At 41.1% G+C, this 14,985-nt stretch overlaps 1 protein-coding gene across 1 annotated transcript in view; it reads right to left on the minus strand.

Annotated features, from left to right (window-relative positions):
* Positions 1–14,985, minus strand: part of plxna2 (plexin A2) — a 344,169-nt gene that overhangs the window by 37,454 nt on the left and 291,730 nt on the right. Inside the window, exons 19-22 of the mRNA XM_063016157.1 lie at positions 14,958–14,985; positions 14,448–14,682; positions 7,475–7,617; positions 2,485–2,753 (exon numbers count right to left, since the gene is read on the minus strand). The exon at positions 14,958–14,985 is cut by the window's right edge and continues 116 nt beyond it. Coding sequence (XP_062872227.1) covers positions 2,485–2,753; positions 7,475–7,617; positions 14,448–14,682; positions 14,958–14,985 — 675 coding nt within the window. The remainder of the gene's footprint in view (positions 1–2,484; positions 2,754–7,474; positions 7,618–14,447; positions 14,683–14,957) is intronic.

Consider the following 14,985-nt stretch of genomic DNA (forward strand, 5'->3'; position numbering starts at 1 on the left):
AGTTTTTAAATACCATGTCCACTCACTGTCCACTCTATCAGACACTCCTACCTAGTTGGTCCACCTTGTAGATGTAAAGTCAGAGACGATCGCTTATCTATTGCTGCTGTTTGAGTTGGTCATCTTCAATACCCTCATCAGTGGTCACAGGACACTGCTGTTGGCTGAATTTTTTTGGTTGGTGTACTATTCTCAGTCCAGCAGTGACAATGAGGTGTTTAAAAACTCCATCAGCGCTGCTGTGTCTTATCCACTCATACCAGCACAACACACACTAACACACCACCATCATGTCAGTGTCACTACAGGGCTGAGAATGATCCACCACCCAAATAATACCTACTCTGAAGTGGTCCTGGGAGAGTCCTGACCATTGAAGAACATCATGAAAGGGGCTAACAAAGCATGCAGAGTAACAGATGGACTACAGTCAGTAATTGTAGAACTACAAAGTGCTTCTATATGGTAAGTGGAGCTGATAAAATGGACAGTGTGTGTAGAAACAAGGATGTGATAAGACAAAATTGTGTCTTAATTTCCCAATTATTAAATGTAGGTGAATGTTTGCTTGCAAATCTAATTCAAGCAGAAAGTCTGGAGAAAAAATGGCAACATTATTAGAAATAATGTTATTTTATGTATATTTAAATAATGTTACAGATTTAAGTCCAAGTCTAGCAAAATATATAACACTTTTATGCATGTATGGGCTACAGTGGGGTATAAAACTTGAAGCCTACATTAGTGTCTCAGGTAGTTCATCCTCCTTTAAGCCTGCTAATGTAACACTTTGTAAAATTGTAAATACACTACAAAGCTCAATCAGCTTCAATGGCATGTCGTCTGATGGTTTACCATTTCCATATACTGAAATAACGGCTCATATGATAATACAACAAAGCCAAGAAGAGATAGAAAGACATGTTAGAAAGCAGTAAACAGTAATGTTTTAGAGAGCAATAGAGGCAGGATGAAGCAGAGTAAAAGAGAAAGAGGTTTCCATCAGTTCTCACTTAGCTTACTCCTACCACCAGCCCATTTTGACTGGTCAAAGGGCGCCAAACACGAGAGAATCCAAAAGCAGCGTATCGAATTGATCATCCCTGAAATTCCAGAAAAAGACACTAAACAAAAGAATTGTCTGAAGCGATGAGTTCCACTGGCTGATGGCTGGGCCCCCAGCACTGGAGGATTACTACATAATGCTCTGAATGACGACCGATAATGAAAGAGACGGCGTGTACGACATGGTAAATCCTGGTAAGATCTGTGTTTGATTATATATTTTATTATATATGCACACATGCCTATTTTCTGAGACCATAACTGAGCAGCCATACATCACAAAACACATTAATGAACAAATGAAAGCGGTGGGGGGTGGGGGGTAAATTCAGGGGTGCGTGTTTGGTGCAGCGGTCTAACGTGCTAGCACACAACTGCAAAGTGTTTGAACTCATGAATCTCAGTAGAGTACCGACCTGGTCGACCATGCACATGAACACAATTGGCTGTGTTTAAGGGAGGGAAGGTCAGACTGAGATTTTTACAACTGTTGTTGATGCAATGTGTGATCTGTAGGACTGGTAAGGGTACCTGTGCAAGAGGCAGGGGAGTCACATTGAGCCTAGAGTGGCTCTTTATGAACAATACTGGCAGGTGATAAGAAGTGGCCACAAATTGGACACGTGTCAGAGGGAGGTATGGTAATTCGGCTCTCCTTGATCCGGCAGTGAATACCCAATCAGGAATTGAAAATGACTAACTTGGGAGATAAAGGGGGAACACCCTCACCCCCCTTCCCAAATAAATGAATGTATGAATGAATAAATAAATAAATACACTGATTAGGCAAAACCTTCCTAATATTGAGTTGGTCCCCCTTTTGCTGCCAAAACAGCCCTGCAACTGTGATGCTCTGTGTATTCTGACACCTTTCTATCAGAACCAGCATTAATTTCTTCAGCCTTATCCTATTTACATACTGTATAATAACTACACCCATGTTGGTGTACTAATTTGACATACTATATAGTATGATTAAATATTACACAGTATATAGTGTAGAAATGCTCATCCAGGCACTTATTTTGTGTTCACCAACACCTATTTGCATGCCTTTTTTGAAAGGCTTTGAAAAAAGATTCAAAAGCAAATTAATTCACTGGCCAGCAAAGACAGGTCAATTGATATTGGTCCTTGTGAGGCATATATACAGTACAGTACAGTGTACAAAAAATATATATGCTAAGTAATAAACTATGCCAAATATGAATACCAGCAGGGATTCTGTTACTGGTTGACATCAATTTTGGAACATATTTGTTGACTGGGATTGTTCTATCAATTGTTTACCATTCCACTTCTTGTTTACTGTGTGGACCAACTTGTATCAATAAAGCAAAAAGTTCCCAGTCATTCTTGATTAAAGATATTGACACCATGGTGTCTCTAAGCAATGAATTTAATGTTATGTTGTCCTACCTGCGTAGCAGGAGTTTGGGGTGGTTTTTACTCTCCAGGTTCTTGTCGATGAGGTCGGACAGCAGGTGTTTAAGCACGTCCGTGGCATACTCTAGCCTCCCTTGCAGTGCTGTCATGATGAGGGACGCCACATTGCCTCGGTCCCGCATCGAGAAAGATCGCTGTAGCTCCAGCGTACGGATAAACGTCAGCAGAAACACCTTGTTGTTGATCAGCTGTGCAAAAAGCTTCAAGGCCTTCTCCACATTCTGCTGCCCATTGCCAGAAACCTGGAAAAAGACATTTTATATTGTATGAAGGTCTGTAAGTGGACCTCTGCTTTTTGAATCTCACCTTATCAAACTAAATAATAATTAAAGAATGAATAATACTAAATAATAATTCATCCCAGGGGAGAAGTATGAAGAAGTAGTTCTGACAACAAGCTATATTATATCTATTGTCTGATAATGTGTTGTATTCATGATAATTCCATATATTTTAGTAATAATACATAATATCGTATCATACGTATTATTAAGTATACACCGATCAGCCATAACATTAAAACCACCTCCTTGTTTCTACTCTCACTGTCCATTTTATCAGCTCCACTTACCATATAGAAGCACTTTGTAGTTCTACAAATACTGACTGTAGTCCACCTGTTACTCTGCATGCTTTGTTAGCCCCCTTTCGTGCTGTTCTTCAATGGTCATGACTTTCCCAGGACCACCACAGAGTAGGTATTATATGTTGTGCTGGTATGAGTGGATCAGACACAGCAGCGCTGCTGGAGTTTTTAAATACAGTGTCCACCCACTGTCCACTCTATTAGACACTCCTACCTGGTCCACCTTGTAGATGTAAAGTCAGAGACGAGAGTTGGTCATCTTCCAGACCTTCATCAGTGGTCACAGGACGCTGCCCATGGGGCACTGTTGGCTGGATATATTTTTGGTTGGTGGACTATTCTCAATCCAGCAAGGACAGTGAGGTGTTAAAAAACTCCATCAGCACTGCTGTGTCAACACACACTAACACACCACCACCATGTCAGTGTCACTGCAGTGCTGAGAATGATCCACCACCCAAATAATACCTGCTCTGTAGTGGTCCTGGGAGAGTCCTGACCATTAAAGAACAACATAAAAGGGAGCTAACAAAGCATGCAGAGAAGCAGATGGACTACAGTCAGTAATTGTAGAACTATAGAACTACAAAGTGCTTCTATGGTAAGTGGAGCTGATAAAATGGACAGTGAGTGTAGAAACAAGGAGGTGGTTTTAATGTTATGGGTGATTGGTGTACAGTGTATCACAAAAGTGAGTACACCCCTCACATTTCTGCAAATATTTCATTATATCTTTTCATGGGACAACACTATAGACATGAAACTTGGATATAACTTAGAGTAGTCAGTGTACAGCTTGTATAGCAGTGTAGATTTACTGTCTTCTGAAAATAACTCAACACACAGCCATTAATGTCTAAATAGCTGGCAACATAAGTGAGTACACCCCACAGTGAACATGTCCAAATTGTGCCCAAATGTGTCGTTGTCCCTCCCTGGTGTCATGTGTCAAGGTCCCAGGTGTAAATGGGGAGCGGGGCTGTTACATTTGGTGTTTTGTGTACAATTCTCTCATACTGGCCACTGGATATTCAACATGGCACCTCATGGCAAAGAACTCTGAGGATGTGAGAAATAGAATTGTTGCTCTCCACAAAGATGGCCTGGGCTATAAGAAGATTGCTAACACCCTGAAACTGAGCTACAGCATGGTGGCCAAGGTCATACAGCGGTTTTCCAGGACAGGTTCCACTCTGAACAGGCTTCGCCAGGGTCGACCAAAGAAGTTGAGTCCACGTGTTCGGCGTCATATCCAGAGGTTGGCTTTAAAAAATAGACACATGAGTGCTGCCAGCATTGCTGCAGAGGTTGAAGACGTGGGAGGTCAGCCTGTCAGTGCTCAGACCATACGCCGCACACTGCATCAACTCGGTCTGCATGGTCGTCATCCCAGAAGGAAGCTGACGCACAAGAAAGCCCGCAAACAGTTTGCTGAAGACAAGCAGTCCAAGAACATGGATTACTGGAATGCCCTGTGGTCTGACGAGACCAAGATAAACTTGTTTGGCTCAGATGGTGTCCAGCATGTGTGGCGGCGCCCTGGTGAGAAGTACCAAGACAACTGTATCTTGCCTACAGTCAAGCATGGTGGTGGTAGCATCATGGTCTTGGGCTGCATGAGTGTTGCTGGCACTGGGGAGCTGCAGTTCATTGAGGGAAACATGAATTCCAACATGTACTGTGACATTCTGAAACAGAGCATGATCCCCTCCCTTCGAAACCTGTGGCGCATCCTCAAGTGGAAGGTGGAGGAGTTCAAGGTGTCTAACATCCACCAGCTCCGTGATGTCATCATGGAGGAGTGGAAGAGGATTCCAGTAGCAACCTGTGCAGCTCTGGTGAATTCCATGCCCAGGAGGGTTAAGGCAGTGCTGGATAATAATAGTGGTCACACAAAATATTGACACTTTGGGCACAATTTGGACATGTTCACTGTGGGGTGTACTCACTTATGTTGCCAGCTATTTAGACATTAATGGCTGTGTGTTGAGTTATTTTCAGAAGACAGTAAATCTACACTGCTATACAAGTTGTACACTGACTACTCTAAGTTATATCCAAGTTTTATTTCTATAGTGTTGTCCCATGAAAAGATATAATAAAATATTTGCAGAAATGTGAGGGATGTACTCACTTTTGTGATACACTGTATATATATATATATATATATATATATATATATATATATATAGTCACCAGAGGCCACAACGAGAAACTAGAAACACTGGCAACTTTGAACTTTTAAACGTATCTAAGAAATGTTAATGATTTAAACTGGTAATCCAGAAAATCACCATACATGGCTGCCTATTGCAAGCCTGAATAGGAATGATGCATATATACACATGTGAATCAAGAAAGTCCTCAGTTTGATTCCCAGGTGAAGTGATCCGAATGCTTTCTGTGTGGAGTTTGCATGTTCACCCCAGGTTTGCGTGGGTTTTCTCCCACAGTGCAAAGACATGCAGTATGGATAACTGGAGATACTAAAAAGTCCCCCTAGGTGTGTGTGTGTGTGTTTGTGCCCTATGGTAGAATGGTGACCTGTCTGGGGTGTTTTCTGTGTTTTGTCTAGTGAATTGTACCCAATGTGACCCTAAATAGGACAAAGCGGCGGTCAAACAGACAGTGAATTAATTATTTTGTATTTTTAGAAATTATTATTATTAATAATTAGGCTTTTTACATATGCTTGAGCAATTTTGACCCTTATTTAAAAAGTATTATTTTTATTATACATTAAAAAAAAGTTAGTGTAGCTTCTGTTGATGTAGGACGTGTATTCAGTTGGTATTAAGTGGAATGGAACGACTGGATAGAGACATTGGAGAAACATTCTCTATCTCCAGGCTTCTACACAACTGAGCATTTGCTACTCCATTACTCCTGATAAGATTGCTGATGGGTGAAATTCACTAGTGCTGAATGTGTTCATGCCTTTCTGCCTGTGTGTGCCTGTGTGTGTAGAAAATACCACGCTGACCCCCTGTCTGAACAAAGATGTTGAGTTGCAGGTAGACATGCAGGCTCAGCTGTGTGTGGGTGGTTGTACATGTGTGCAATGAAAGCACTTATGTTGTCACTTTTTTAAGCGTGTGTAGTTTTCTCCAGCTTTCTGATCTCTGCAGCTCATGTTCGGTCTTACAGTTGAAGTCAAAAGTTTACATACAACTATAAACACCCTTTTCTTGTAAAAGCAAGTATTTGTGGTTTGTTCATTAAAAAAAAAAAAAAAAGGAAATATTTCCCATTTTTTACTGACCAATTGATTTGGTCAGAGAAAAAAGTTGGGACAGTAAAGCATTTACTACTTTGCAATGTTGCCATTCCTTTTCACCACACTTTTGGCACAGAAGTGATTTAGTGTTTCAGCTTTTATTTTGTCCCATTCTTCCTGCAAACACGTCTTAAGATGTGCAACAGTACGGGGTCGTCGTTGTCGCATTTTTCGTTTCAAAATTCTCCACACATTCTCTATTGGGGACAGGTCAGGACTGCAGGCAGGCCAGTCCAGTACCCGTACCCTCTTCTTCCGCAGCCATGCCTTTGTGATGTGTGCAGCATGTGTTGAAAAATGCATGGACGTCCCTGGAAAAGATGACGTCTTGAAGGCAGCACATGTTGCTCTAAGATCTCAATGTATTTTTCTGCATTAATGCTGCCACTACAGTGTAAACAACCTTTGCAAAGGGCACTGACACACCCCCATACCATGACCCTGGCTTTTGGACTTGTTGCTGATAACAGTCTGGATGGTCCTTTTTGTCTTTGGTCCGAAGCACAATGGTGCACAAAACGGTGACCTGGAATGCTGATTCATCTGACCACAATACACGTTTCCACTGTGTGATGGTCCATCCTAGATGCCTCAGAGCCCAGAGAAGTCGATGCCACTTCTGGACATGGTTAACATAAGGCTTCTTTTTTGCACAGTTAAGTTTTAAGTAGCATTTGTGCATGTAATTCTGTATTGTAGTGCTTGACAAAGGTTTGCCAAAGTAATCCCTCACCCATGTGGTTATATCAGCTATTGTTGAGTGGCGGTTCTTGATGCAGTGTGGTTCTTATGTTTGTCAATAATATTAAGAAGTGGTAAATGCTTTACCAACCCAACTTTGCAACTTTGGAATGTCTTGCAGGCCTGAAATGCAGGAATGGATGTTTATTATTAACCAGATAACACATGAAATATCTCAGTAATACTCTCAAGTAAATGTAAGCAACCAATCAGAACAAAGGGACCGATCAGTACCATCAATCTCAATCTCTTTCATATGAAGTCAGGTGTCCTAACCTTGGCTTAACCTCTGTTCAAACTTTCAAACAGCAGAACAATAGTGCATTTTGATCATGTGTTACGTGTGGAGTCTTACAAACCTCCAGCTCTCGGAGAACTGGGTGATCCTCAATGCCAGGGAAGAGCACCCTCATGGCGTAGGTGCGGTAGTCCAGGTGAGGGATTCCGGCTCGGTCCAGATCGCTAGTCAACTCGTTAATGTCTGTCTGCAGCTCTGCAAAGGCTGAGAAGAGGAAAACATATACACCAGTGTTTAAAATGTGGACACACTGTGAATCTTGGGGTTTAGTGTGGCAAGTTCAAAGCTAGTAGTCCCATGTCACGGATGTTCTGTTCTTTACTTTGTACATGACTGGAATGTGACCTTTACAATAGAGTTTTGGCTCCATGTTCTCCTCTACTATTTGTTCTTACTACAGAAACAAGAATCAATGCTTTAACTCCGTGTAATTTGAGTACCAATGGAATTTCTTCTTAGTCACTGTGCTAATGGTGGTGAGCAATGCTTTTAAGCTGTCATGTTGACGTACAGGAACGGCTAATAATAAATACAATATTTACCCTAGGGTCGAAATAAATAGTTCAGAGAACAATGGAACAATGCATGGTTCAGTTTGTTATGTTAAGTGATACAAGTACGCTAGCCTTCATCCGGGGTTCAAATCCTCTTATTCAGAGTGACTTAAAGAAGTGGAAGATGCTCTAGTAAGTAGATCAGTAAGTGCATGATAGTTCTCAGCTTAGGTGCTTAATAAAGAGATGGGTCTTCAATCATCTTTTAAAGATAGTAGAAGACTAAGATATGACGTTCAGGGGACAGACAGAAGAAGTTTGTTCCACCACTTAGGTGCTAGTACAGTGAATAGCATTGATGTCTGTCTTCTTCGAGTTGGGTGGAGGATCAAGGCAACGAGAATCCTAGTGGTGCTATTGGCCTGTCAGACTTGATTGGCTTGTGTTCATTAGGAGGTGCACTTGTCAGTGCACTTTTAGTGCTGATCCCAAGCCCAGATAAAAAGATAGGATGCATCAGGAAAGGGCATCTGGTACAAAACCTGAGCCAAGTCTGGGACGCGGATAATTTAATATATATATATATATATATATATATATATATATATATATATATATATACAGTGTATCACAAAAGTGAGTACACCCCTCACATTTCTGCAGATATTTAAGTATATCTTTTTATGGGACAACACTGACAAAATGACACTTTGACACAATGAAAAGTAGTCTGTGTGCAGCTTATATAACAGTGTAAATTTATTCTTCCCTCAAAATAACTCAATATACAGCCATTAATGTCTAAACCACCGGCAACAAAAGTGAGTACACCCCTTAGTGAAAGTTCCTGAAGTGTCAATATTTTGTGTGGCCACCATTATTTCCCAGAACTGCCTTAACTCTCCTGGGCACGGAGTTTACCAGAGCTTCACAGGTTGCCACTGGAATGCTTTTCCACTCCTCCATGACGACATCACGGAGCTGGCGGATATTCGAGACTTTGCGCTCCTCTACCTTCCGCTTGAGGATGCCCCAAAGATGTTCTATTGGGTTTAGGTCTGGAGACATGCTTGGCCAGTCCATCACCTTTACCCTCAGCCTCTTCAATAAAGCAGTGGTCGTCTTAGAGGTGTGTTTGGGGTCATTATCATGCTGGAACACTGCCCTGCGACCCAGTTTCCGGAGGGAGGGGATCATGCTCTGCTTCAGTATTTCACAGTACATATTGGAGTTCATGTGTCCCTCAATGAAATGTAACTCCCCAACACCTGCTGCACTCATGCAGCCCCAGACCATGGCATTCCCACCACCATGCTTGACTGTAGGCATGACACACTTATCTTTGTACTCCTCACCTGATTGCCGCCACACATGCTTGAGACCATCTGAACCAAACAAATTAATCTTGGTCTCATCAGACCATAGGACATGGTTCCAGTAATCCATGTCCTTTGTTGACATGTCTTCAGCAAACTGTTTGCGGGCTTTCTTGTGTAGAGACTTCAGAAGAGGCTTCCTTCTGGGGTGACAGCCATGCAGACCAATTTGATGTAGTGTGCGGCGTATGGTCTGAGCACTGACAGGCTGACCCCCCACCTTTTCAATCTCTGCAGCAATGCTGACAGCACTCCTGCGCCTATCTTTCAAAGACAGCAGTTGGATGTGACGCTGAGCACGTGCACTCAGCTTCTTTGGACGACCAACGCGAGGTCTGTTCTGAGTGGACGCTGCTCTTTTAAAACGCTGGATGATCTTGGCAACTGTGCTGCAGCTCAGTTTCAGGGTGTTGGCAATCTTCTTGTAGCCTTGGCCATCTTCATGTAGCGCAACAATTCATCTTTTAAGATCCTCAGAGAGTTCTTTGCCATGAGGTGCCATGTTGGAACTTTCAGTGACCAGTATGAGAGAGTGTGAGAGCTGTACTACTAAATTGAACACACCTGCTCCCTATGCACACCTGAGACCTAGTAACACTAACAAATCACATAACATTTTGCAGGGAAAATGACAAGCAGTGCTCAATTTGGACATTTAGGGGTGTAGTCTCTTAGGGGTGTACTCACTTTTGTTGCCGGTGGTTTAGACATTAATGGCTGTATATTGAGTTATTTTGAGGGAAGAATAAATTTACACTGTTATATAAGCTGCACACAGACTACTTTTCATTGTGTCAAAGTGTCATTTTGTCAGTGTTGTCCCATGAAAAGATATACTTAAATATCTGCAGAAATGTGAGGGGTGTACTCACTTTTGTGATACACTGTATATATATATATATATATATATATATATATATATATATATATATATATATAAATACATTAAATACATAAAAAAATCTGTAATATTGTCAATCAGATTTATTTATTGTCATTCTAAATTATTTTATTTATGTTTTATTTTGATTTATTTTGTATTTTGTATTTATTAATTTGTTTTAATGTATATTTTATTTTATTTTATGTCATTTTATTTTCATTAACTGCTTTTTCATGGTCAGCGCTGTGGCGGATCTAAGTCTACGGGGAAACACTGGTCAGAACAGGGAATGCTCTGGACTGGAAGCCAATCCATCGCAGGGCTTCGGTCATCCACCCCCCTCCCCTTGAATCTAAATGGTGGTGGGCTAGCATGATGGACTACTTCACCACCCAAGTGTCTTACTTATTTTATTTATTTTCTTGTATTAATACTATTATAGGGACACTGGTAACCTAGTGGGTAGGGCTTTGGGCTATCAACTGAAAGGTTGAGAGTTCGAATCCCAGCTCTGCCATGTTGCCACTGTTGGGTTCTTGAGCAAGGCCCTTAACCCTCTCTGCTCCAGGGGTGCCGCACAATGGCTGACCCTGCACTCTGACCCCAGAATCCAACTGTACTGTACTGTACTGTACTGTACATCTGTATATGTATATATGACAAATAAAAGCATTCTGGACAATTGCCAAACTGACCATCTCCAAGGAAGAGAAAGCCATATAGGGATTGCCCTCTATGTTGCTGCAGCTTCCTTTGTCTGATTGAAGCACTGACATGACTAGTGGTGGACTATATCAGCTGCTGGTCAGTAAAAAGATGTGGCTGCACATGGGTCGGAGGAGGCTACATGTGGCATGCATTGCGAGAGAAATAGGGCTGGCTTGAAGTAGAACCAGTCAGGACATAGCTACTATGAATTTAGCTATTACCCATTCCCAGCATTTGTGACCCTCGTTCAAATGGGTTTTAACATGATGGCCCAGGAACTAAAATAATTCATGGTTTCCTTAGTGAGCGTGCATCATTTTCCCCACAGTATTCGTATTAAAATGCAACAGCAGACACTCGTGCCCACATCACCTGCATGTTTTCTGTATTTGTGTGAACACATGGGTGCACACACACAGATATATAATAAATTGTCGGTGCGCTGTAGCGTGTGTCCCTTGCCGCTGGAAATCTAAGTTAAAGCTACTTTAATTGGGTCCATTCTGACAATGCAGCACTCTACCCACAGGGAGTCCTTCTTTTCTCTCTCTTTCTCTCTCTCCCCTTCTCTCTTATAGTCCCATTGTCAATTATGTTTCATTCCATCTCTATTTCTCTCTCTTCACGACAGAAATGTGTACACACTAAAAAAGAAACAGGGATTGGATCCAGGAATACCATCATGCTATTTTCAGCACACTTTCTCAGCCAGCCTGTACACGCATTACACTGACCTTAAGATAAAGTTCACTTTATGACACGGAAAGCAAAGTGAGTGTCTTGTGCATCTACTACATCAAGCATGAGCATGGCTGAAGGCTCAATATGTGCCATTAAGCCACATCATTAGCCACAGAAGACTACAGTAATTAGGGTGAAATTGAGCATCTAAAAATAGGGTTGAGTGTAGCGTGATTTAGAAGGACATTATGAATGAGAGCTTGAAAAAGAAAGCACTCGTAAAGTAAAGAAAAAAAATCTTGAATGATAGAGATTTTTGTTTACTACCCAGAATCAATGGGTGAAATGCAGACACATCCCAAACAGGACAACAACAACAACAATAATAACAATGACATTAATAATAATAATAATTAATAATAATTAATAATGACAATAACATTAATAATAAAAACAAAAATAATGACAATAACATTAATAACATTAATAAAAATAATAATAATAACAACATTAACAACATTAATAATAATTATAATAATAATAATAATAGTCAATAATAATAATAATAATAATAATAATAATAATAAAAATAGTTATTATTATTAATTATAATAATAATAATAATAATAATAATGAAATTTAATAGCTTTACATTAAGAGGCAAAACAACAATGGGGAAGGAAAAAAACAAACATAATAATTTAATAATTATTTATTATTATACAAGCTAATAAATTAAATTATTGTTATATTATTATCATCATTTTTATTATTATTATTATTATTATTATTATTTGTATTACTACTACTTCTACTACTACAATAATAATAACAATAATAACAGTTCAATGTATTAGCTTTACATTAAAAGGGCAAAACAACAATGGGGGGACAAAACTTTGGAGGAAGAAGAATAGTGAGCAGTAAAAAGAGAAGTTCTAAAGAAGTAATTGGTAGAGCAGTCACAAAGACATTGTGGGAAAGACTTGTGATCAATAAAACTGAAGGATGCAGGTCTTGTACATGAGACTGCCAGAGATCCAGTACCAGAAGACCTGAGAGAGCGTCAGGTCCAGTAAGGATAAAGAATATCACAAAGATATATTGAGGTGAGACCATGAAGGGCTTTAAATGTAAGAAAGGTCATTTTGTACTTGATACGGGAGGATATTGGTAACCAGTGAAGCTGATGGAGGATGGGGCTGATGTGAGCACAGCTTGGTAAATGTAAGATTTCTGGCTGCTGAATTTTTAATAAACTGAAGCCAGTTGAGCTGTTTAGCTGGGGGACCATTAAAAAGGGAGTTGCAATAATCCGGGAAAAATGAAAGCATTTACTAACGTTTTGGCATCATCATCGCTGAGCAGAGGGTGGAGGCGGGCAATATTGCGCAAATGATAAAGTGCAGTCTTAGTTGACAGACTTAATGTGTGGTTAAAATTAAAGTGATGAATTAAAAATGAAGTCAAGGGTTTTCATGTCTGTATGTAGACGCCTGAACGGCCGTTGAACCCTGGATCTCAGAGCTTGTGGGTTAGCGTAATTAACCGAGCGTCTGATCTAAAGATTGTATACAAATTTGGGTAATACACTACATAGTCAAAAGTATTTGGCTACCTATTTCCAAAACCCAAAATAGTAGATTAAACAGGATCTAATCTTACAAAAAGACTTTCCAATAGATTTTAAAATGTGCCTGTGGCCTTTGTGTCCTTTCATTCATTTATTGTCTATTGGTAACACTGCTTTATCCTATTTAAGGTCGCAGTGGGTACAGTTCACTAGGCAAAAGGTAGTAAACACTCTGGACTGATGACCAGTCCATCACAGGGCAAACACACACACACAAAGACACACACATTTACACTCACTCACTCACTTTCCTAACCGCTTATCCAATTAGGGTCGCGGGGGGTCAGGGTGCCGGAGCCTATCCCAGCTTTTCAATGGGCGCAAGTGAGGTGTGAGGTGACAGTGCTACCCACCGAGCCACCGTGCCGCCCCACACATTTACAGCCAGGGCAATTTTCATAGCATAGTCTTTGGACTGTGACACAGGGAGAACATGCTAACTCCACACAGAAAGAGCCTAGACTGCTCCACCTGGGAATCAAACCAAGGACATTCTTGCTATGAGGTGACAGTGCTACCCACCATGCCGCCCAACACATTTACAGCCAGGGCAATTTTCGTAGCTTCGATTAATCTGACTGCGTGTCTTTGGACTGTGGGAGGAAACCGGAGCTCCTGGAGGAAACCCACACAGACAGAACATGCAAACTCCGCACAGAAAGTACCCAGACGGTACCACCTAGGGTTCTAACCCAGGACGTTCTTGCTGTGAGGCAACAGTGCTACCCACCGATCCACCGTGCCGCCCCACACATTTACAGCCAGGGCAATTTTTTCGTAGCTCCAATTAAGCTGATTGCATGTCTGTTGGACTGTGGGAGAAAACCGGAGCACCCGGGAGAGGGAGAATATGCAAACTTTACACAGAAAGAGCCTAGACTGCTCCACCTAGGAATCAAACCCATGCCCTTCTTGTCTGTGCCCTTTCAGTAAAATGATTATTTATAAGGTTAGTCTCTAATCACAAGCAATGTTCCAACTCCAGATGTGTTCAGTGGGGTTGAGGTCAGGGATTTGTTCTGACCAGTAGGGTTCCTCCACATTAAACTTGTCACATCATGTATGCTGGACCTTGCTAAGTGTAAAGTCAAGATAAAATAAGAAAGTACCTTCATTAAATGGTTGCCAAAACGTTTTAAGCATATAAATTATGTTATAGAATTGATATTATACACCTGTTAGCAGTGGGCGTTGTTAAAAACAATCAGATGTGGTTGAACTAATAATCAGGATGAAACTTGGTGTAGATGTTTCCTCACCCTCTTTGCACTCCAGCGCCACCCTAGACTCCAGGTTGTCCATCTGCATTTGCAGGCGCTTGAGCGTCAGGTCGTTTTCCCGTGACTTTCGCTTGTAGGCGATGAGGACGAGGATGACGATGATGAGAAGAAGGCCTCCGCCAGCAGCGATGCTCACAATGGCAGGTAGAGTCAGAAGACTGTCTGATAGGATGTTTACAGAACCGGGTGAGACATGAAGACCACCGACTTGCACCTGAGTAAGGGAACACACCAAAATATGATTGGTCATGTTTTTCTTGGCATTAGACTTGGACCATATCCAGACATAGCAACTGTGAATTGGGCGAGAAATGGGTATGGCGGGTGAACGGGTGCGCACATCCAAAAGCCGTATACAAAGGGATGAACAATTTAAAGTTGGGACGGCATGGATATCTCTGCAATCACACTAATAAGGTGCACAAAAAGGTCAATGGGTGTGAATACATTCAGAAGCTGTTGTATTTACTGGTGAACACTTCATCTTACCATGACTTTGTACTGGCCAGTGAGGTTG

Source organism: Trichomycterus rosablanca, chromosome 19, assembly GCF_030014385.1.
Source record: "Trichomycterus rosablanca isolate fTriRos1 chromosome 19, fTriRos1.hap1, whole genome shotgun sequence".
NCBI lineage: Eukaryota > Metazoa > Chordata > Actinopteri > Siluriformes > Trichomycteridae > Trichomycterus > Trichomycterus rosablanca.